At 40.0% G+C, this 22,699-nt stretch overlaps 1 protein-coding gene across 2 annotated transcripts in view; it reads right to left on the reverse strand.

The window, feature by feature from the left end:
* Positions 1–22,699, reverse strand: part of MICAL3 (microtubule associated monooxygenase, calponin and LIM domain containing 3) — a 240,384-nt gene that overhangs the window by 23,273 nt on the left and 194,412 nt on the right. For both annotated transcript variants that reach the window (XM_027857317.1, XM_027857318.1), the window contains 6 exons: positions 18,722–18,835; positions 15,437–15,583; positions 14,010–14,092; positions 10,837–12,700; positions 10,419–10,513; positions 1,057–1,107 (listed from right to left, as the gene is read on the reverse strand). In XM_027857317.1, the coding sequence (XP_027713118.1) occupies positions 1,057–1,107; positions 10,419–10,513; positions 10,837–12,700; positions 14,010–14,092; positions 15,437–15,583; positions 18,722–18,835 (2,354 nt within the window). The remainder of the gene's footprint in view (positions 1–1,056; positions 1,108–10,418; positions 10,514–10,836; positions 12,701–14,009; positions 14,093–15,436; positions 15,584–18,721; positions 18,836–22,699) is intronic.

The raw sequence follows: 22,699 nt of genomic DNA on the forward strand, positions 1-22,699 counted from the left end.
GCAGTGAACAGAGTGCAGGGCCTGGGATCAGGAACACTCATCTTTCCGAGTTCAAATCTGGCCTCAGACACCTACTAGTTGTGTGACCCTGAACAAGTCATTTAACCCTGTTTTGCCTCAATTCTTCATCTGTAAAATGAGCTGGAGAAGGAAATGGCAAACCGCTCCAGTATCTCTGCCAAGAAAACCCCTATTCTATTTTAAATTTGGGAAAATACTAATCAAGTTCAAACTTTCCATACAGTGCAGTCAATTATGGTTTAAAGAAGAAACTAGAGTGGTTTCAGGTCAAGTTTCGAGTTTACACAGAGGCCCCGATCTGAAGATGCTTTATCCTGTATGGTAACCCAAGGGCTATCAGAGGGGATGAGAGAGTGGAAAGGACAACTCCCTAATCCCAAAGCAACTCCACTAGTGGAAATGCTGATGCTGGTCTACAGATGTAGGTTATTAGGGTTAAGTGGGAATCAAAGATGGCTTGACTAAACCCTTCAACAAGCGTAGAAGGAAAGTGATCCAAACTACTACACTGGAAATTAGAATTTTATATATATTTACATTTCAGAGAGCAAAAAACAAGGGAAAGAGAAGAAAAGGAATTTTTAAATTCAAGAAACAGAAATTATAATATTAGTTCTATGCTCTCTTCTCTACAGGATTGAAATTAGGTAGCATTTAGATAATGCTATCAATTATATAGTCATCTGAAATAGCCTGTGTCTTGTCAGTTCACAATGGGGTTTAAAGTCACCGAGAGGAAGGCTGTCAGTCATGGTTGATGGCTTTGCAGAGCTCCACTTGTTTTTTGCAGAGCTGCATTTCCCTCTATGAGCCTTAGAGCTAAATAATCACATGCATTTTAATCAGCCAAATGGCTGATTTTTTTTTTTTTAAATAACACATCTAATGGAAATTCTGCTGCCTTTGTTGGCTAAAATTCCATGCATGTATGGTCAGGGTTAGTGAAGATGTGCTTGTAAAGTCAGGCATAGTGGGCTGGTCCGGTTAATAACAAAGATGCATGCAATGGCCAGCCGATGGGAACGGAGATACTACCTTTGATGAATATGACCTCTTGAATGCCAAGACGTGTGGTACATAAATCGACTTTAGATTGGATACAGAAAACAAACAAAACAGTAACAATAACAATAATTAAAAATAAATTAATTTTAAAAGAACACACAGAAATGGAGCAAAATCAGTTAGATGCTTAAAACATACACAGGACTAAAATTAATTTTTAAAAATGTTATGCAAGACTTCATGGATGATGAACTTGGTGTGGTAGAGTATGCAAAAACCTATTCCAAAGCCTCTGGCAGTAGCAGCTCAATATACTCTAGTTTTGCTAAAAGATTTTCCCTTTCACCTTAGCTCTCCCCCACCCCAACCACGATACCGCTCTTATTTTCAGAAAATTCTGTTTAAAGTACCTCTACGTAAAATACTTCTCTTCCTCCCAACATCCTTATATGTTAGGTTACCTATATTAGTCATTACCTACATGGCAGCAGATATACTTAGGAATATTCATTAAAGTATCTCAATTTGGCAAGAGTTTCCTTCCTCCAGCACCCCAAAGGTTACTGTCCTAGGGATGCAGAGGATGTGCAGTAGAGTGCTGATAGGGAACCTGAAAATTTTCCCTAGAGGTTTCACCTGTTAAGAGAATTTCAGATCTGATAGAAGCCGATTCATATTTAACATCCTTTTCATTGTCAATCATTATTAACGTAATAACAACAATGACAATAACAATCATCACACATATAGTGTTTTAAAGCTTATAAAGCATTTCCTTCATGTCTTGAGGGGTATTTGGTTTCCTGTGGGACCTAATTGAGGTAATCAAGTAAGAAGCATTAAGAGAGGTAAAGAAGTATTAATATGAAGTGTCTATATCCTGACATCCATTTCCAAAATATGAAAAAGTTCTTTGAATTGGAAGGGAAGCCACTGGCTGAATAAAGATTGGTCACTCCATGGAGACCTTTAAGAAGCCTGCCAATCTTGAAACAGTTCTGGAATTTGAGGCAGGAGGTAACCTTGTGGGCTGAGACACTGCATTTAGCAGGGTTCAGTTCAGGGTTAAACAGAGGCAGAGAGTAGAGATGCACTCTTCAGAAAGACAGATGTAGACAGGCAGCATTCAAGACAGGAAGAAGCTTCAGGTAGGGTGAAGCTTGGCAGAAGAGAAGAGAGCCGATCAAAAATCCAAGGGAGCATTAGCCCTGTCAGTTGGGAGATGAATTATGAAGAGGACCAAGGCCAGGAATCTAGCTGAATGACCCACTCTGCAGAGAAGCTGCAATGAGAGGGGAGTAGAATGAGGACAGCACAAGAAGAGAAAGGACATTGATGCCCTGCAGTACCAGAGACTTGAGTTGACCTAACCATGTGCTCCCTACATGTGTCCTCCACTAGAGCACTGAGTTTTTGCCTACTTCTCCCCTTTTGTGTATTTGTGCCCAAGGTTTATTAGGAGGAGAGGGGGGATATTTTGTAGACACTGTTCTTAAGTCATTTTAGTATATGCTTTTGCATTTAGGTAATTGTGTTCATTGGCTCACAATCAAAGGTCAGTTTGCCAGGGGCTGCTCGTAAGCTACAGTTTCTGAATCTTGACACTGAATATAAAAGTCACCCTCTGGAAGGCAATCCTATGAAGTAGGTAGTGCAAATATTGATCTGCTCATTTGATAGCTTAGAGAAACGATATTATTTGCCCAGAGTTGTACAACTATGAGAACTGAGACTCAAATCTAAGTCTTGTGATTCTAAGGATGCACAGAGGAATGAATGCTGGATTTGAAGTCAATGTACCCAGGTTCACATCCTAGCTCTGTGACTTCAGGCAAGTAGTTTAAATTCTCTAGGCCTCCGTTCCTCATGGGAAAAATGACAGAAGTTGTACTAGATGACTTCTAAGATTCCTTGTAGCTTTAAATCTATGATCAAATGACTTGAATACCAGCGGCTCTCATCCATCCATCCATCCATCCACTTATGCATTTATCCACTTATTTGTTTGTTTAGTCATTCATTTATTTATTTTAAATATCAGACCACAGGGCAGTTTGTAATCATGTCATTGTACCTTAGAATAATGGGATTTAAAGGTGGAAAGGCCTCTAGAAATTATTTAGTCTAGTAATCTCATTTTAAAGACGAAGTAACAAAGAAGTTCAGTGACTCGTCCAAGGTCATAGGGGTAGAAATGAGGCAAGCTACATCTTGAATTAAACCCTTGGACTCCAAATCCAGTATACTTTCCATGCTGCCTCCCTATAATTACTGCCCTCGCTGCTCCCTGTGTCCAGTTTTGATTAAAAAGGTTCCTTGCTCTCCCTTTCATCTACTAATCCTGATAGCAAAATGGAGGTTATGTTGGAAACAGCACTCAGCTTTTAGATGTACGATCATAGTGATCTGAAAGCATTAAGTATCCTGATTACACTATATTTAAAACTCTATCAGGAAAAGACAAGGAAAGTCCTGATTCAGAGATGTAGTTAATGTTACATTAAGTTTAATGTCCTATTTTCCACTCTTAGAAATTGCACCAATTTGGTGTAGTGTAGAGTTAGATAAAGAACTGATGCTATCTCAATACAAATTGAAGCATACTTTTTTAAACTTTATTTTTATTTTTCTTGAGCTTTTTTTTGTCTATGTTTTCACTCACAACCTGACTATTATGGATATGTTTTGCATGACTACACATGTATAACCTATATGGAATTGCTTGCCTTCTCAATGAGGCACGGTGGGGAGAGAGGAAGGGAGAGAATTTGGAAGTTTTTTGTTTGTTTGTTTATTTTTGTTTTTTGGTGAGGCAATTGGGGTTAAGTGATTTGCCCAGGGTCACACAGCTGGTAAGTGTCAAGTGTCTGAGACTGTTGAACTGAGGTCCTCTTGACTCCAAGGCCAGAGCTCTATCCACTGTGCCACCTAGCTGCCCTGGAACTCTAAGTTTTAAAGATGAATGTTAAAAATTGCTTTTATGTGTACTGGGGAAAAAAATCAAAATACTAAACAAACAAACAAAAAAGAATCCTGAAAGTGTAGAGACCCAGGTCTTGTCCTGGGGTTATCAATAATTAATAGTGGTACCACAGGCAAATTACCTAACCTCTCTGGGTCTGTTTCCTCATTTTAGAATGAGGAAGTTGGACATCTAGGTTTCTTTTAACTTCAAAACTATGAGACTTAAGATACTAGATGATCTCTCAGTCATTCTATGACTGTGGTTCCTGTGTTCATCTGGGTCATGTGGAAGAAAGGAAATCCCTTTTTGCCCCTAATGTTTGCCAGGCTCTTGGAGATGCTTCAGGAGATGGCCAGGGTTGTTCTAATGCTGGCTTTGGCAAAAGTATCTCAACCAATCTGCCAGGGCTGACTAATTTTCTTGCAGGACTTTCAGTTAATAAGAGAGATCATTCGACAATACAAGTAATCACAAATGGAAGCTCTGCCTTGTGGTTTGACCATTACTAAATTTAGGCAGGGTTGATAGTGAAACAGAAATAATTTTGGAGTACAACAGAATACTTTTCAAAGGCCTCCCTGCAAGGGACACCATCTCATCAAACAGAATCTCAGAATTATGACACCTAGTCTCAACTGTATTTTTATAATAAGTGGTCATCCCATTTTTGCTCAACAGACCCTTTATCTATCAAGTTTAGACTATCACCTCTCTTTTGAACTACTACGATAACCTCCTAATTGGTCTTTCTGCATCAAGTCTCTGCTCACTCCAACACACAAAGATTTGTTATTGATGTAGGAGTTACCCTTAAAATTAGCTGTTTCTGTGCAGTCAGACCATCAATTTCCCAAGGCAAAGATCAGAATTAGTAATACATTAGAATTACAATTACAATCAGAATTAGTAAACAAACAAAAAACGATAATGAGAAAATATGTGGTGTAGAACTGAAACAACACAAATCTTGAACTACTTCAGTAATTAGCAATAAAAAACGAGAAATGAATGACATAAATGATATTGTCACTGATTATAATAATTTTAGACCTCTCTACAACCACAATAAAATGTAAAAAGTGCACAGAAAATGCCTTAGTTATCAAACATTTGACTTATTTGCCAAGTAAAGAAGATGGTGGCCAAAGACAGCAGTTTAGAACAGCGCCACTAAACTGTATATAAGGATCCCACAGGCTGCATATTGACTTAGAAACCACATGTTAAAATTATTTATGTTCTACTGTATTTAAAAAATGTTGTTAAATGTTTCCCAATTACATTTTAATCTGGTTCAGGTCTTATTCCAGGAGTGTTATGGTGTTTGACACTTTTGGTTTAGAATATAAACTTGTTTGTAAAAATTACAAAGAAGGACAATGGGCAATTATAACTGATATTATCTTATAAAGCAGATAATGCCTAAATGAAAAAGCAATTATTAATTTGCATATTATTATAGGCAAATCACTGTGCTAAGCATTGGGGATACACATAGAAAAGCAATTATAATCTGTTTTCAAGGAATATCCCAAGAGGGAAAAACAACTTATACAGAAGATTTTAGCTACAAGTAAGATGAAAAAGCTCAGTAGTCCTTAGGGTTCATAGGCAAAGAAAATAATTCATATTCTTGAATGTCATTCTGATTGATAACAACATATCCATTTCTAATATTGAACCATTTGATAGTGAAAAGAGAAGCAGTGACAGGCACAAGCAGTTTAAAGGAAGCTTGGCAAGATATCCAAATGAACAAAGTGATCTCAGGACACTTAAGGATGAAACTAGAAGCACAAGAAGAAAAAAGGAAAAGATCTGTAAAGATTACTATAACAAACTATTTTTATCATCAAAGACAGTAGAATCACTACACTTATACCTGAATATTATATTCCTGTATATGCTTATATAAGAAATGGCATTAGGCAGCTAGGTGGGACAGTGGATACAGCGTTGGGCCTGGAGTCAGGAAGACCCTATTTCTGAGTTCAAAACTGGCCTCAGACACTTACTAGCTATGTGGCCCTGGACAAGTCAGTTAACCCTGTTTACCTCAGTTTTCTCATCTGTAAAATGAGCTAGAGAGGGAAATGGCAAACCGCTCCAATATCTTTGCCAAGAAAATTCCAAATAGGGCCATGAAGAGTTGGACATCACTGAAAAATGACTAAACAACAAAAATGGCATTAAGGAGAACAAAGACGGGAAAAGCAGCTGGATTGGATCAGTTTACATAGAGAAGATCTTTGAGGGAGAAGATCTCACAGTTGTGAGGGAATGACATGCACAGGTCATCTGAAGAATGGAAATACAAAAAAGGAATGGAAAAAAAATCTCAGCCTTTATCAATACAAAAAAGGGCAATAGAAAACAACAAATGCTGACATATTATTACTCTCCCTGAACCAGGGCCATCCTTAATGGCAGATAGATTCATAATAGATCATTGGATGATCGATTTAGAGCTAGAAGGGGCCTTACATGTCATTTACAACACTCTCACTTTATGGATGAGGAAACTGAAGCCTAGGGAAGTTCACTGTTTTCCCTGAGTCTCCTAGCTCCCAGTGACTCACCCTACTGAAATAACTATGAAAAAGCATTTGATTTGGTAGACCAAAATTCCATCTTAAAAACTCTTTCTAACAAGGTGTCCATCTATCAAAATAATTCAAGATTAAAAAAAAAAGACATAGTAATAATAGCTAGAACTTACATAGTACTTTAAGGTTTGCAAAGCACTTTACAAATATTATGTCACTTACTCCTCAGAACAACACTGGAAGGTAGGCACTACTATCACCTCTATTTTACAGCTGAGGAAATTGGGGCAGATATCTGTTAAGTGATTTGCCCAGGTCACATAGCTAGCAAGTGTCTGAAGCCACTTTTGAGCTCAGATCTTTCTGAGGCTAAGTCCAGTGTTCTATCCACTGTGTCACTAAGCTGCTTCCTAACACATGACAACAGAAATAACCCTATTTCAATAACCTTGGGATCATAAACATTATACAAGACAGAGAACTTTGCTTGCCAAAGGTGTCTGCCATAGCTATGGAGGAGATACAGTGCAGAGTCCAAGATGAAGAGGAAATCTCTGTGGATGGCAAAATTAAATTGTGTGGGTTGTATAAAGTCCTGGAATATGGCAAGCCTTCTGGAAAGAGATTTGTGACCACTTAAAAGGATTTGACCTGACTCTCCACAGCAGAAAGGCTAAGGGGATAAAGAATGCTCATTGCCAAGATTAAACTGTGCATCTGGATGGTCAACTTGTCTATCAGTCTATATATCTGGAACACGGCATTAACAGAAAACTAATTGGGCTAGGAATTGATTAGGAAGGAGTGGGCTAGATTACCTTTGGGAAACTGCAAAGCTCTTTTAAGTCTCTCAAGGGAAACAATGGCCCATCTTTTTAACACCAATTTAATTAATTCATTAAAAAAACCCAAAGTATTTCTGTATGGAAGCAAGATGTGGAATACAACAGTTTCTGAAGAATTAAGAAAGAACATTACACAGAAAGTAATGGAGAGATGCATGGTAGGTGTGAGAAGACTACTACATAACCAAAGAGCAAAATACAAGAGTAAGTGATGCCATGAAGGAAATGTAAGATAGGAAGAAAAGACAGGCTGGTCATGTGTCATGGGTGAAGGACGGTAAAAGGACAAACCCTTGTGGTGTCAGGAGAAAGCAAGAAAGGCTCTAGAATATTGGTTTCTAGAAAACTTATGGGAGGACATGGAAAACGGTTGGGCAGATAAGGATAGGTTGTGCTCTTCCTAACTAAAGGGAACTTATAAATCTATGAGATCATTTTGTATGTACTTAGATATGCATATGTTCTCTTTCTAACAAATATAAACTCCATGAAGGCACTGTTAATTAACTGTTTCATTTTTGGTTGGTGTCCCCAGGGTCTACTGTAATGAAATCAAGTCTGTAATTAAATGTTTATTAAATGCTAACTGACTGATTGACAAATTCTATTACATTTGGGGAGGCCTTTAATTGTTAGACCCTTTTCCTTATCTCAAGCCTATATTTTCTCCTTTGTAATTTCCACCTGTCGCTACTTGTTCTGTCTTCTAGGTTTAAACAAAACAAGTCTATTCCCTATTCTGAGTCATAGTTCTTTAAATACTTGGCCCCCTTCTTCTCCAGGCTAAACAAATCCAGTTCCTTCAAACTTTCCTTATACAGCATAAACTTAAGGACCTTCACCATTCCGGTGATATTTGTCTGGATGCTATCCCAGATTAGTAAACTCCTTCCTAAAACGTGGTATCCAAAACTGAAAACAACACTCTAGATGTGGCCTGATCACAGTGGAGAACAGCTGGACTAATTTATTTAACCAGTTCTTCTAACCATCCTAACCTAGGGGTTCTCACAAGGTCCCACAGGTAATTATAGTTCCACATCAGTGCTTTGATTTGGGGAAACCTGATGAGGAATACTTGATAAAATTACATTTACTACGTCCTATGCTGGGAAGCATAAAAGTCCAGAGTCCCTGTCTATCCGAACTCCTTACATCCTATGCTTTACGTTGGCTCAGGTCTGGGCACATGACTGGGTTGGGTCTGAAGAAGAGATATTTATTCTTGATAGATGCAGAGCTGGTAAAGACTTGGGAAAAAGGTGAAATAAGAATGTTATTCAATTTCAATGATTAATTTTTGTTCAATCTAGGATGTTCCTTAAAGAGTTATGGCCAGAACTACAAATGGTGTTTCAGGCACAAAATTTGTGCCTGCTACACTTTAACTATGGTCTGTGATGAATGGACTTAAACCTCATTTTTATCAGGTCTATTCTCCTTTCCCTTTCCCTGCCTCTTCTAATCGGTTATCAGATTGGTCTGTCTCTGAGACTTTGTGATGAAGGCACAACCCAAGTCAAATGCCTTAGGAAACTTTGAGAGAATGGTGTGTAGTTTTTTCCCCCCACTTTGGGAAAGTTGTTTCAGTTCAATGTGAAAAGGAAGTGAAGAGATAACAGAAATCTCTCATCTCTCCAAAGAGAGTAAGCCCTACTTTTCTGGCAGAGGACAATGTAGGATGCTTACAGTTAGCATTTAATAATAATAATAAGGGGGTGCTTACTGAGGGCCTCATAGCCCTTGCCCAGGGGCAGAGTTCAGAGCTAGGGTTAAGGTGTCTGTGTGAAGGCTCTTTCTGGATTTGTTGGCCTCTTCCACCTTTCACTTTTTGATGATCTCTGCTCCCTTCTCCTGCATTTTAACTGCCACACACAGTCTGGCCTGCAAAAGATCGTGAGGATCGAAAGATAGTACAAAGAAAGATGGTGGTTGCTGGTGGAAGTATATTATACCAGAGATATAGCCCAGGAGAGAAGACTAACTGGGTCTTCTGATCCCAGGAGAAATGGCATAGCCAATCCAAACTTCCAGAGTCAACCACTTTCATCATTCCACTGGATACTGCTTAATATTGAAAAATTCACCTTCACTGGCAGATATGTAAAACGTGTAGAAATGCCTATCCTCAAGGCTCTACACTTACTGTTTATGCCTCTGCATTGTCATCCCAGAATGTACCCATATTAAGGGCAGCCCCTTCAGCTCAAGAAGTGTGTGGCATGCTTTTATCACCACGAAAACTGATATTTGCACAAGTGATTTCCACAGAGAGTTTTTGAACAGAGAGGAGACAACACTTATTCTAGTTTCTATAATTACCATGCAAGTGGAAGCCCAGACACTTTTGGGATCACAGACTAAATAAAGTCTGGGGATGGATCCAGGAAGAAGCACTATAATTTCTCCTACATGGGAAAGAGTCCTTACTTAGATAGATCATGCCATCCAGATGTTAAAAGAATCATAGCTACAGGTGATGCTAGGTAAAACTTTGCTAGAAATCAGATGAAATGCTGAGGTATAGCTTCCCTGTGATGAATTCTGTTTGTCTTGATTATCCTTCAACTTCTGTCAAAGGCCACTCTGCCCCTCAGTCACCCCTTTCTCTCAGAGTCACTTACAGTTCAGGCTTTCGAAGGATGAGCTGTTTTAAGAGTAAAGGGGCCCCCAACTTCAGTGCTGGCACTGTCCAATTTGGCACTGGATCTTTCTCACATTTGAATACTCAGAAACTCATCATAAAAATTTATAACCTCAAACTGCTCATCAGAAGCACTTAAGAAAGACCTATTTTTCAAGACTGCCTAACTAGACAATCCAAGTGTGTCTTTCTGCAGCTCCTTCATCTAATAACAACAAGGAACTGGCTTTCTTGAAGGGAAACCCAACAATTGGTCATAGGTTTTTTCTGTGTCTTACAAAACATTCCTCTCCTCTTCAACAATCACCAAAAGTGAGTTTAGTAGGAGACTTTGGGAACCTTCTGGTTTTTTTTTTTTCTGACACCATTAATACTCATCTGTTTTTGCCTACCTCTCGCTTGGACTTTTGGGAGGACCTCTCCAAGACATCATCACTGGAGAGATCAGAGTCCTCTGAGAAACTCAGGTGTCGACGTAGTTGCAGCTCTAAGAAAAGAAGAAACAAGGTTAATAAAGTGACTTAAGTCCTATACGTTGTCAGCGTGTCTCTCTCCATACAGCGGACCCTGATAACTTGGCTATTATTATTTGTCAAAGAATATAGTCAACACCCCAAACAAATACAATATACCTATAATTATTGTAGCAACCAGGATATTTTCATTCACTTTAAACATATTGGTTCCCTTCCTCTATGTCTCATCCATTGCAAATAAAGAGATAAAGGGGTGAGGGGGGAAATTTAAAGACATGCAAGTGGCTCTCATGACAAGACCCTGTGTCGATACCTGTGGAGGTCTCTATCATACCTGTTCTGACCATAGGAGACATCTTACGCTTCCCAGAGTCCACTGTGGCACCACTGGATGGAGTGCTGGGGCAGGATTTATTGTCTACTTTCTTCTTCTTGTCCTTCTTGTACCCTGAGAATACTGATTTCCATAAAGACTTAGGTTTGGCAGCTGATTCCTCCAGGACATTCCCACTGGGCTTTTCTAGTGGCCGGCCCTCATTTTTGGACTTCTTCTCTTTCTTGTTCTTTCGGGGGGAGAAGAGTGAAGATCTTTTCTTGCTTTTTCCACTAGAACCCTCGGAGGACGTGACAGAGCCATCAGGGCCTCCTGAATCGGACGGTGGGGAAAAAAACTCCTCACTGGTTGCTTCATGCTTTAGGGTGGGCACCTCAGATCTTCCAAGAGCTGACTGCTTTAGGGGTTCTGAGACCAGCTGCTCTCTCGTCTTGGAAGGCAAAGAAGCCCCTTTGTTCAAGATCCTAGAGGTTCCAGCTGAAGTGGCAGCTGTCATCTCCATCTCTTTCATCTTTTTTAACTGCTTGGCCATGGCATCTCGCAATGCCTGGCTCTTCACAGATTTCTCTCTGGCTCTCATCCGCTCTTTGGCCAGTTCCTTGGCTTCTGGAGACACCACCGGCAGCCCCCTCTTTTCTTGTTGGGACTCACCTTCCAAAGCAGGCAACCTGCCATTTTCTTTGGCCAAGGGTAGGTAGAGAGGTTTTTCTGAGGAGGGCCAGCAGCTGGGTGGGGTGAAGAACTTTTCCTGGAAGCTCGTGTCTTCTGTCTTCTCATCATATGTGTCCTCCACATCATCAGCAAATGGAATTTCATCAACGCTTTCCACAAATGACTTGCGCACCTCTTCTCTGGATGGCTGTGATGGTTCTTGGTGGGGCCGAACAATGACTACGGGGGGAGTGGTAGGTGAAGGCTTGGATTCAGTTTCATTCTGCCAGGAAGCCTGTTTCTTTCTTCGAAGAGTTGCTGGTTTCTCATCTGGTGGTGGGGGAGGAGGAGGGCTTGAAGGTGGTGTGAGCATGGTTGAGTCAGAGGTATTAAAGCTCTGACTGGCCAAGGTCCTCATGTTGGAGGAGCTCCCATGAAGACCCAGGCCAGAGCTGCTGGACAAGTCTTTCCTCTCCTCGTGGATCAAGCTTTTCAGTTCTTTCTCGGATGGTGATTTAGGAGTCAGCAGTGATGGCTGATCGCTATCTAACTTTGGTATGCCTGGCCTTCTAGGAGAAGGTTGAGGTTTTAAAAGATGGATTTCTTCATCTTGAGATACCTTCTTGGTTGGATATGATTTTAGGGACACAGAATCAAGGCTGGGCAAAGTGAAACTTGGTTCAGTACCCTTTTTTCTATCCACTGGGGTGAGCCCAAGGCTCCTGCGTATTTCAGCGCTCTTTAACCAAAATTCCTCCACGAGGTCATTCCGTTTTATGGATTCATCTGCGGCAACAGGGCTGCGTGGCTTTTCCACTGCATCATCTTGGTCTTTACGGGCGAGGGAGACCAGAGGAGTGGATGTTATTATTGGACTAGGTTGGAAACAAATAGGAGACTCTGTGGGGGATGGAATGGACGTTTCAGAGGAAGGCTGGGGCTGAGAGCAGATGGGCAGTGGTGAGGAAGGTGAAGTAGAAGCCAGTGAAGGGGACACAGATCCAGACATGACTGGGGAAGTGGTCATGATGGCTTCTGGCAGGGCTGCTGGCTGGGATCGGATAGGAGACAGTGTCGCAGAAGTGTTTAAAACCTTCTGATCCATGGGAATTTCAACTTCTGGCTTTTCTTTGATGTGGAATATATCTGGGAAAAAATGCTCTTCTGGAGATTTGTCTCTATTGAAAACTGAAGAGAAGGGGACTTGGACGTCCTACAAAGAAAAGAAATTAGCAGAAATTATTGAGGATGAGTTGTTTTCTTTAAAGTTGTCTGTCCCTTTAAAGGGTCCTTTCTTAGAGGTGCAATTTTTTTTCAACTCCCTCCCAAAGATTTAAGGCATATAGCTATGCATAGTAGTGACATGTAGACCACAATTGTCAATAGAATTAACAATTATTTTTAAAATTTTAAATAATTTATTTATTTTTAGTTTTCAACATTCACTTCCATAAGATTTTGAGTTTTTAAATTTTCTCCCCCTCCCTCTCTTTCCCCTTCCACAAGACAGCCTGTACTCTAACATAGCCTCTACTTATACATTCGCATTAAGCATATTTTCACATTAGTCATGATGTATAGAAGAATTAGAACTAATAGGAGGAACCACAACAAAGAAGAAATAAAACAAAACAACAAAAGAAAAGGAGAGCAAATAGTATGCTTCCATCTGCATTCAGACTCCATGGTTCTTTTTCTGGATGTGGATAGCATTTTCCCTCATGAGACTTTTGGAGTTGTTTTAGATTCTTGCATTGCTGAGAAGAGCTAAGCCAAGCCTATCAAAGTTAGTCATCGTACAATGTGGCTGTTACTGTGTACAATGTTCTCTTGGTTCTGCTCACTTCACTCAGCAACAGTTCACATAAGTCTTTCCAGGTTTTTCTGAAGTCTTCTTGCTCATCATGTCTTATAGCACAATAGTATTCCATTACATTCATATACCACAACTTGTTCAGCTATTCCCCAATTGATTAGGCATCACCCCAATTTCCAAGAATTGACAATTAATACTTGTGCTTTCATTTTTATTTAAATAGGCCATTTTTTAATTTTTATTTTTCACAATGACTTTTCTAGGAGCTCAAAGTTTTTTACAGATGTTATTTTGCTTATCCTCATATTATATCATGTGAGGTATTATAATATTATCTATATTTTATAGTGAAAAAACTGAGGCATTAAGTGATTATGTGCTTATTTGCTTTCTGAGGAACCACAGCAAATCAGTAAGATTTAGGATTAGAACCCTGGCCCATTACTGATCTATGTCTTACACTATACTACTTCTCCAATTAAGGTGATTTGGTCAAAAGACACCAGTACCTTCTGTTAAATCTTTGGCAATTCTGTTAGGGAGAACAAACAGAGTTTGTATTTCCTTAGGATGACAACAAGCTGAAAGTACTCCTATCTTTGATAGAGACAGTTCCCCAAGGAAGATGAAAGTTGCCATCAATAACTCTAGGTACACCTTGCTTTCTCACAATGAACCTGGGCCCAAAAAACCCATGAAAACTTACCTCTGCTTTGGCTCTGCTAACTGTGGAGAGTAGACCAGGACTTTCTAGAGGAGACTTGCTAGGGCTAGAGTGTGGAGAGGGACCTTAGGGAAAAAAAAATGACAGTTAGATGTCTGGCAGAAGACAATGGCTCAAATGAATCTGTAATTTGAAGGTGGATGTGGGCATCCCCTCTTAAGGTACAACGGCAGCTCAATTATGCCTGCCTGTCTGTACTATTCTTGCCATGTTCTTCCACACATTTATTAAAGATATAGAGATTAGATGAGAAGGAAAAAAATTGGAAAGGGAAAACATTAGTTTAGGGGACTAGGAAAGGCCTCCTGCAGAAGGTGGGATTTGAGCTGAGTCTTGAAAGAAGCCAGAGAAACTATGAGGAAGAAGGGGACAGAGCATTTCAGGCACAGGGGACAGCTGTGGAGAGTAGAGGAAGGAAACACCTGAGGCAGGAAGACCAATTAGGAGGCCCGTTTTAGTAGTGTAGATGAGAAGTGATGACAGCCTGAAGTCAGGTGGTAGGTTGGATATGAAAGATGTTACATATAGATATATATATATATGTATATATATATAAAACTATAAGATCTGGCAAAGACTTGGACACTGAGGGGGAATGAGGAATTGAAGATGATAACAAAGTTGAGAACCTGGGAGACTGGAAAGGCATTGAAGCCCTCAAAAGAAACAGGGAATGTGGAAAAGGAGCTGACTTAGGGGAAATGACAATGAGCTATTTTGGACATGTTGAATTGGAGGTATGTATGGGTCATCCATTTTGGAATGTCGTATGGGTAGGTGATATAGGCCTAAAGCTCTGGGGAGAAACTGGGGCTGGAAACATAGATCTGAGAGATATTGGCACAGAGATGGCAATGAAACTAACAAGGGAATTAATTTGGGAGCTAACAAGGTCACCAACGTGAGAGAGTGTATAGAATGAAGAAAAGAGGATCTAGGAGAGATCTTTTAGTTATATCTACAGTTAATGGTCATGTTACAGGTCACCAACGTGAGAGAGTGTATAGAATGAAGAAAAGAGGATCTAGGAGAGATCTTTTAGTTATACCTGCAGTTAATGGTCATGTTACAGGTGATGATCCAGCAAAGAAGAAAAAGAAGTAGTTAAATTAGTGAGGAGGAGGAGGACCAGGACAGCTGCTGAAAAACTAGAGAGGAGAGAATATTGAGGAGGACAGGATGGACAGATAGTACAACTGATAGGAGGTGGGAGGGCAGCCAAACCAGACTCACTTTTCCCTTCATACCAACTGTTTCTAATTCTCTCTATTTCCCAATCTCCCCTGGATATGATCGGTCTATTCAGAGGACCTGGCAGGGTCCTTGAATTATTTTTTCCTAGAGGATCTCCACAATTCCTACCCAGATAGTTACTCATTGGAATGAAGTCATTTCTCTTGTTAGGTTACCTTCTCCTTGCTGGTGTGGTAGGGAGGTTGGTTGCTCCTCTTCCTTCTCTGATACTTCAAGCTTTAGCTCTCCTTTTTTTGCTTCCTGGCCCTGTAAACCCAACTCAGCTTCAGCATCAGATGGGATGTCATCAGACCAGCGCTGATCTGAGAGAAGGAAGCCAGTAAAGTGTTCTAGATACAAATTGTTATTGTCTTTCCTTCCCAAGTCAGCAATCCCTAACGGGCTCCAGGGGAATCATATTCTAATGTTCATTAATCATATTCAGGTATGGGAGATACAATGATGGAGTTGGAGCCAGGAAGCCCTAAGTTCAAATCCTCTCTCAGAGGCTTACTAGCTCTGTAACTCTGGGCAAATTACTTGACCTCTCTCAATCTTTGTTTTTTCATTCGTAAAAGGGGGTTCTATCCAACATGCCTCTTCCTCCTTTTCTACTGTCATCAGGAGAATGTCTGTGGAGGACATCAGTTTTCCCTCACTCTTGCCATGGAACCTGTCCACCATATTTTCGGATCACACATTGCTTCGATGGAGCACTTTATTTCTGGTTATACTCACCACTGTCCTTTGGGTGATACCCATTTTAAATTCTTTGGAGAATGCTGACTACCAACAATGGTATTCTGTTAGGATAATAATAGTACTTATTTCATAGGGTTGTTGCAGAGATCAGTGAGATAATATGTATAAAGTGCTTTTCAAACCTTAAAATATTATATAAATGCTAGCCATCATCCAGTTTAGCATGAAACACAGTCTCTGGAACTCATGACTCACAGGTAAAATTTTAGGGTACATGGTCATCTGCATCATGGAATTCTGTGGAAGTGTCTCAGTCTGGTTCCATCAGAATTCTATGAGGACTTTTAAGTTCACAAACACCCTGGCACTAGGATCCATATGTCTGCCCCCTTCCAAACGCATGGCTCAAAGCCCAGGGCTCACTTTTACCTGCTTCCCTCCTTCTAACTTGGTCAGCCCTGTCTTTTAAACCTTCTGACTCTCTGAAGACTCCCTGCCAATGAGAGCTGTTTGGCTTATAAAGCCTTTTGTAACCTGGCCTCTTCCTACACTTTCAGTCTTCTTACACATTACACTCCACTCCCCACCCCAACATACTCTTTAATCCAGGGGTACAGGCCTCTTTTCAGTTCCTAGAATAAGACACTTCCATCTTTTGATTCTAGGGATTTTCACTGGGTGATCTCCATGTCTAGAACTCTCTCCCTCCTCACTTCTGCCTTCCCTCAGCTTCCTTCAAGTCTCTGCTGAAGTGTTACCTTCTGCAAGAAGCTCTTCCTATTCTCCTTAATCTTAGGCCCTTTTCTCCGAGATTATCTCCAGTTTAGTCTGTCTATATCTTGTAAATGTGTATGTGTGTGTGTGTGTGTGTGTGTGTGTGTGTGTGTGTGTGTGTGTGTACAAAACAAAGTTGTTTACACGTGTTATCTCCCTCATTAGAAAGTGGGCCCCTTGAGAGCAGGGATTATCTTTTACCTTTTTTTTTGTTTGTATCTCCAGTGTTTAGCACAGTGCCAGGCACATAGTAGGTACTTATTAAATGCTTGTTGACTTGAATCTATTTACATATACCAATTGCAATTCCATCCCTTAAAGTTTACGCCATCTTCTTCTATTTCTGCTGAGCCCTTTCTCTTCCTCAGAACAAGTACTGCCTGGTAGTCTTGATTTTCTTCTAAAAACAGTGGGTGAATAGTGTCCCTTACATTTCAAAGCACATTATCTAGTTTACTGTTGTTCAATCATTTTAAGGCATGTCCAACTCTTTGTGACCCCTTTTGGGGTTTTCTTGGCAAAGATACTAGAGAGGTTTGCCATTTCCTTCTCCAGCTCATTTGAGAGATGAAGAAACTGAGGCAAACAAGGTTAAGTGATTTACCCAGGGTCACACAGCTAGTAACTGTCTGAGGTCAAATTTGAACTCAGGAGACATCTTCTTGACTCCTAGCCTGGCGCTCTATTCACTGTGCTACCTAGTAGCCCCATATATTGAGATCAGTTTATAGTCTCAACATAGCTCATGTTTTTTTTTTTTTAATTGAGGAATAATAATGTCATTAAGAGAAGTCACAAATGAACAGAAATAATACTGTGCATCTGCAGAGCACATGACTCAATTGCACAGATTCCCTTTTCAATGTTTAGACATTATCCTCTGTGGTCTCCTGGTCAGGGCTTCCTTACCTTCACAATCTCCCTAGTACTACGCTGCTCTCTGTGCCCCACTCCACATACACCTAGTTCCTGTTTCTTTCTCTCCTCTACTGCATCTATTGTATTTCCTCCCTCTGTGCCTTTGCAGCGCTTGTCCTAGCTTTAAGGCCCAGCTTAGGTGCTGCCTTTTACAGAAGGTGATTCTGATCCTGCCATTGGCAGTACCCTCCCACTCCTGACAACTGCTGTGCCTTCACTTTGTCGAGATCCTGGTCAATGTAGGCTCTATGAAAGTAGGGACTGGTTTGCTTTTCTTTACGTCTCTAGAGCCTTGTACATAACTGGTGATTAAAAAAAATTCTTGGGGCAGCCAGGTGGTGCAGTGGATAGAGCACTGGCCCTGAAGTCAGGAGGTCCTGAGTTCAAATCTGGCCTCAGACCAAACACTTGATACTTACTAGCTGTGTGACCCTGGGCAAGTCACTTAACCCCAATTGCCAAAAACAAAACAAAACAAAACAAAAATTCTTGTTGGATAGAACTTGGTCACATTTTTCCCGTTCCCAGCTACCAGTGTATTCCCGGGGGCAATAATCTTCTAGTCTAGAGCAACTCAAACAGAAATGGGGGCTGCTCATTTGTATAGAAGGATTCCTGTTAGATGCACGTTGATTAGTTTTAAAATGCAATGCTATCTATGTTTTATTGTGTTTTTATTTATTTTGTTAAATTTTTCCCACTTTAATCTGGTTTGGGTTATACTTAGGAGGGTTTTGGGCCATGTGTCTGACACTTCTGATCATGTCCTTAAACCCCAATGTGGTAATCCAGGTGAATTTCTAATTAGTTTCACTTTGCAGGTGTATACACTAAGGCACATTATTATCAGCTGAGTCAAGAAGGAAGTAAGAGGCCAGTATCTGTGCTGTGCTTTCTATTTGTTTCCTTCTGTGACCTGGTGAGTCATTGTCTGGGTTGGCAAAGTCTTAGGCTGTTTGCTTTTGTTTTTTTAACTCACTCCCAATCACCAATCATGGTGTTCCCATATACAATTTGGAGTTTGCTACAATTCCGACTTCCTCTTCTCCTCTGGCACTGCCCCTTACCGTCATCCAGCTCAGCACCAGTGTCTCCAGTGTCTCCGTCCTCTGCTGCCTCTCCCTCCATCTCTGCAGGCTCTGTTTCCACATCTTCCTCCAGATCATTTTCATCAAATGGGGCTGCAATACAGAAAGGTTAAGAGAAGGAAAGAGACTGACTGTTTCCAAAGCAGGGAAAGAGGTGGTAGATACTCCAGGCAAATGATGGGACAGGGAAGTTCTCCATGTACAGCTGAGGCCTGAGAGAGAGTGGGGGCAGGAGGATCTGAATACAACCAATATTTGGGTCAGATCTGGACCAAGTGGAACGATTTTACCAGGGTCAAGCACAAGGTCTTGGGCCAACTTCATCTCTCTTTTCTTCTCCTGGGATCTGCAAAGGCCCAAAGCTCAATGTAGGTTGAAAGGGCATGGACTAAAAGAAATGGTATCTTTACTCTGGGAGAACTGAGCTTTTGTTGTGCTCAGTTTAACATTCATTTTAGCCTGATTCCTGTCGTTCTACCGTAGTACTGTGGAAAGAATCAGTAATCAGACTCCATGGAGGCTCTGAACAGTTGACCTAACTTCTCCAGATCCTTGTAGCAGAGGCTATTGCTTTGTTTAAGGGATTTAGAGCAACACTCTTAAAAAGGAAAAGGCCAAAGGAGAAGGGTGGTGGTGGTTAATTAATACAAAGCCCACATTCTGGATAAAATAAGACCTTTTAAGTAATACAAATGTGAGACAAGGCATTAATCACCCTTATTTTTTCCAAGGTTAAATTAGCCTATCCATACACATACACTGAACTTCCCTATTGAAACAAAAACCTTCTTTTGATCCTAATTTCTTTTTAAACTACCTCTCTATATCTCTTTAATTTAATGCTAAATTAGTCGAAAAAACATCCTCTACTCCACCCCATTTCCTTACTGATCACTCACTTAGTCTCCAACTAACTTACAAATTCAGTGAATGACCTTTCCTTAGTCCTTGGCCTTTTTTACTGACCCTGTGGATACAACTCTTTTATGTAATATACTCTATTTCATATTCATTATGACATATAAAAAGTTATATTTGTATACATGTCTATCAATCACTCTTCTGGGTATTCTCTATCCACATTGGATTTCCACTATGGTGCATGCTCTTCTTTCTCTTACCTCATTTTCCCTCATTTCTTATAGCACAAAAGTATTTATTCCACTACACTTATATACCACAATTTGTCCCCCTGTTCCCCATTCCCCTACTGATGAGTACCCCTTAGTTTTCAGCTTTTTTGCCACCACAAAAGGAGCAACTATAAATATTTTTGTACATAGAGGATCTTTCTCTCCTTTCATATCTTTGGGATATAGGCACAGGGAGCGGTATAGTTGGGTCAAAGGGCACACACTTCTTTTTTGGTGCATAATTCTAAGTTGCTTTCTAGGACAAGTGGACCCATTCATAAGTGCATCAGCCTGCCTGTTATTTCTGCAGCTCTTCCAATACTTGTCATTTTCTTCTTTTGTCTTCTTTGCCAATCTCAGCAGTGTGAAGTAGAATTTCAGAATTGTTTTAATTTGCATTTCTCTAGTTATTACTGATTTGAAGCACTTTTTCACATAGCTATAAATAGCCTTGGTTTCTTCTCTTGAGAACTGTCTGTCCATATCCATATCAATTGGGAAATAGCTCTTACTCATATAAATTTGAATCAGTTCCTTATATATCTTGGAAATGAGACCTTTAGCAGAGAAACTTGCTGCAAAAGTTTCATGCCCCAGACCTGTAAACTCAGTCAGAAAACCGTTTCTCTTCTAAACTTATCTGTATTGGATTTGTTCGTGCAAACCCTTTTTAATTTTATGTAATCAAAACTGTCAATTCTATCTTCTGTGATCACTGTACCCCTTCTTTGGTCACAAATTTCTCTTATCCTTAAACCTGGAAAATTAATTCTTCCATTTCTGTAATTTGCTTATAATGTGACCTTTTATATGTAGGGCACATATCTATTTGGATCTTATCTTGATATAGGGTATGACGTGTGGGTCTAAATCTAATTTCTGCCATGTTGCTATCCAGTTTTCCCAGTAGTTTCTATACAATAGTGAGTCTTGACTGAACTCCCAGGTTTGTTTGTATGCTGTGTACCTAATCTATTTCACAGGTCAATCTCTCAATTTTTTAACCAGTACCAAACTGCTCTGAGAATTACTTCATTGTAATATAGTTTAAGATAGGGTACTGGTAGGCCCCTTTCCTTTCCACTTTTTAAATTTTCATTTCATTTTCTTCTACTTGTCTGTTTCGTTGATGAATCCTTTTTCTCCTCCTTTCTTAAAACACATGGTTCTATCCTTGGCCTCGGCTCTTCTTTCCTGACAGCAACTCCATTAGCAATCTCATTCACTACCACAGCTTCAACCTTATTTCCAGACCAGACCTCTACCTGGAGGTTTCTAATTCACAATTCCAGCTACCTTGAAGAAAAAACCTAATTTCCTGTTAAGCATTGCATGCTTGAAATATGTAAATCTTATTATCTTGAACCTAGGCTCCTACTATCCAATCAAGTTTCCAAGTCCTGCTAATTTCACCTCAGCAAAATCTACTGCAGCCACTGATGTCTTCTAGGTCAGACCTTCATTATTAACTCATCTGGACTATTAAAATAGCCTCTTAATTGTTTTTTATTCCACCCATCCCCAGCTCTCTTTCTTTTCTCAAATCCAAATCCATCCTTCACACCACTGTAAGATTTATCTTCCTACTACTTTCATATCACTTTCTTGTTCATAAACCTCTAATGACTCCCACTGCCTAAGAAATCATGTCTAAACAGCTTAGTCTGGCATTCAAGGACCTCTGTTATAGGGCTCCAAACTACTGTTATCTCCTTCACACAGTATACCTGAACCAAAATGTATTACTCACCATCCCTTAAATACAGTCCATGCTGTCACCTCTCTATATACCTAGGATGTCCTTTTTTCTTTAACTGCTCAAATGTTTCAAAGCCCATATCAGTGTCCAGTAGGAGGAGATCAGGAAAGCCCTCAGAGAAAAAAAGGTAGTATTTATCTCTCTCTTTTATGAATTTTCACATCACTTGCTCATAACCCTTTCGTGTAATACATTCTATGTTAATTTCCTTTCTAAACATGCCTTATTTCTGCTTGTTGTTCAGTCATTTCATTCATATCCGACTTTTCGTGATTCCATTTGGGGTTTTCTTGGCAAAGATACTGGAGTGGTTTGCAAACTGAGGCAAATGGGGTCAAGTCAGTTGCCCAGTATCACACAGTTAGTAAGTGTCTGGGGCTGGATTTGAACTCAGGAAGATGAGTGTTCCCAATTTGCAGTCCAGCACTCTATTGCTAGCTGCCCCTAACTCTGCTACTACATAATATACTCTTTGAGGGCAGTGCCCAGCACGTAACAGGGGCTTAATAAATATTGGCCAACTATATCAGATTGCATGCTGTCTTAGGGACAGAGGTAGAGGAAATTTAAAACTCAAAAGCTTATGGAAGAGATTGTTGAAAACTAAAAATTAATTAATTAAAAAATAAATGTTGGCTGATTAAATAAATACAGATAAACATTCTGAGAGCCAACAATGGTAATCTTGTATAAGATAAGTAATAAGCAGGAAATACAGGTTGCTTTAAAGCATATTGCTTTACTCGGTGATCAGTGAAACCAGGCCAAGGAAAATAACTCGAGGGTCATTAAGGTGACACAGAGCAAAAAGGATTGAACTTGGAGCTAGGCCAGAGCTGAATTCGAATTCTACCTCTGACCCCTGCTAGCAATGTAGCCATGAGCATTTAAACTTTGAGCTTCAGTTGCCTCATTTGTAAAATAGGGACAATAATACCTGTACATTCTCCACCACAGAGGATTGCTCTGAGCACTATATGGATACTGGCTATTATCATAATAGCTGTCACTATCATTGTTGCATATCATGGGATTTATAAGCTCATCAATGTGGGTATTTCCTGC

Source organism: Vombatus ursinus, unplaced genomic scaffold (genome assembly GCF_900497805.2).
Source record: "Vombatus ursinus unplaced genomic scaffold, bare-nosed wombat genome assembly UNPS02012082.1, whole genome shotgun sequence".
In the NCBI taxonomy this organism is placed as follows: domain Eukaryota; kingdom Metazoa; phylum Chordata; class Mammalia; order Diprotodontia; family Vombatidae; genus Vombatus; species Vombatus ursinus.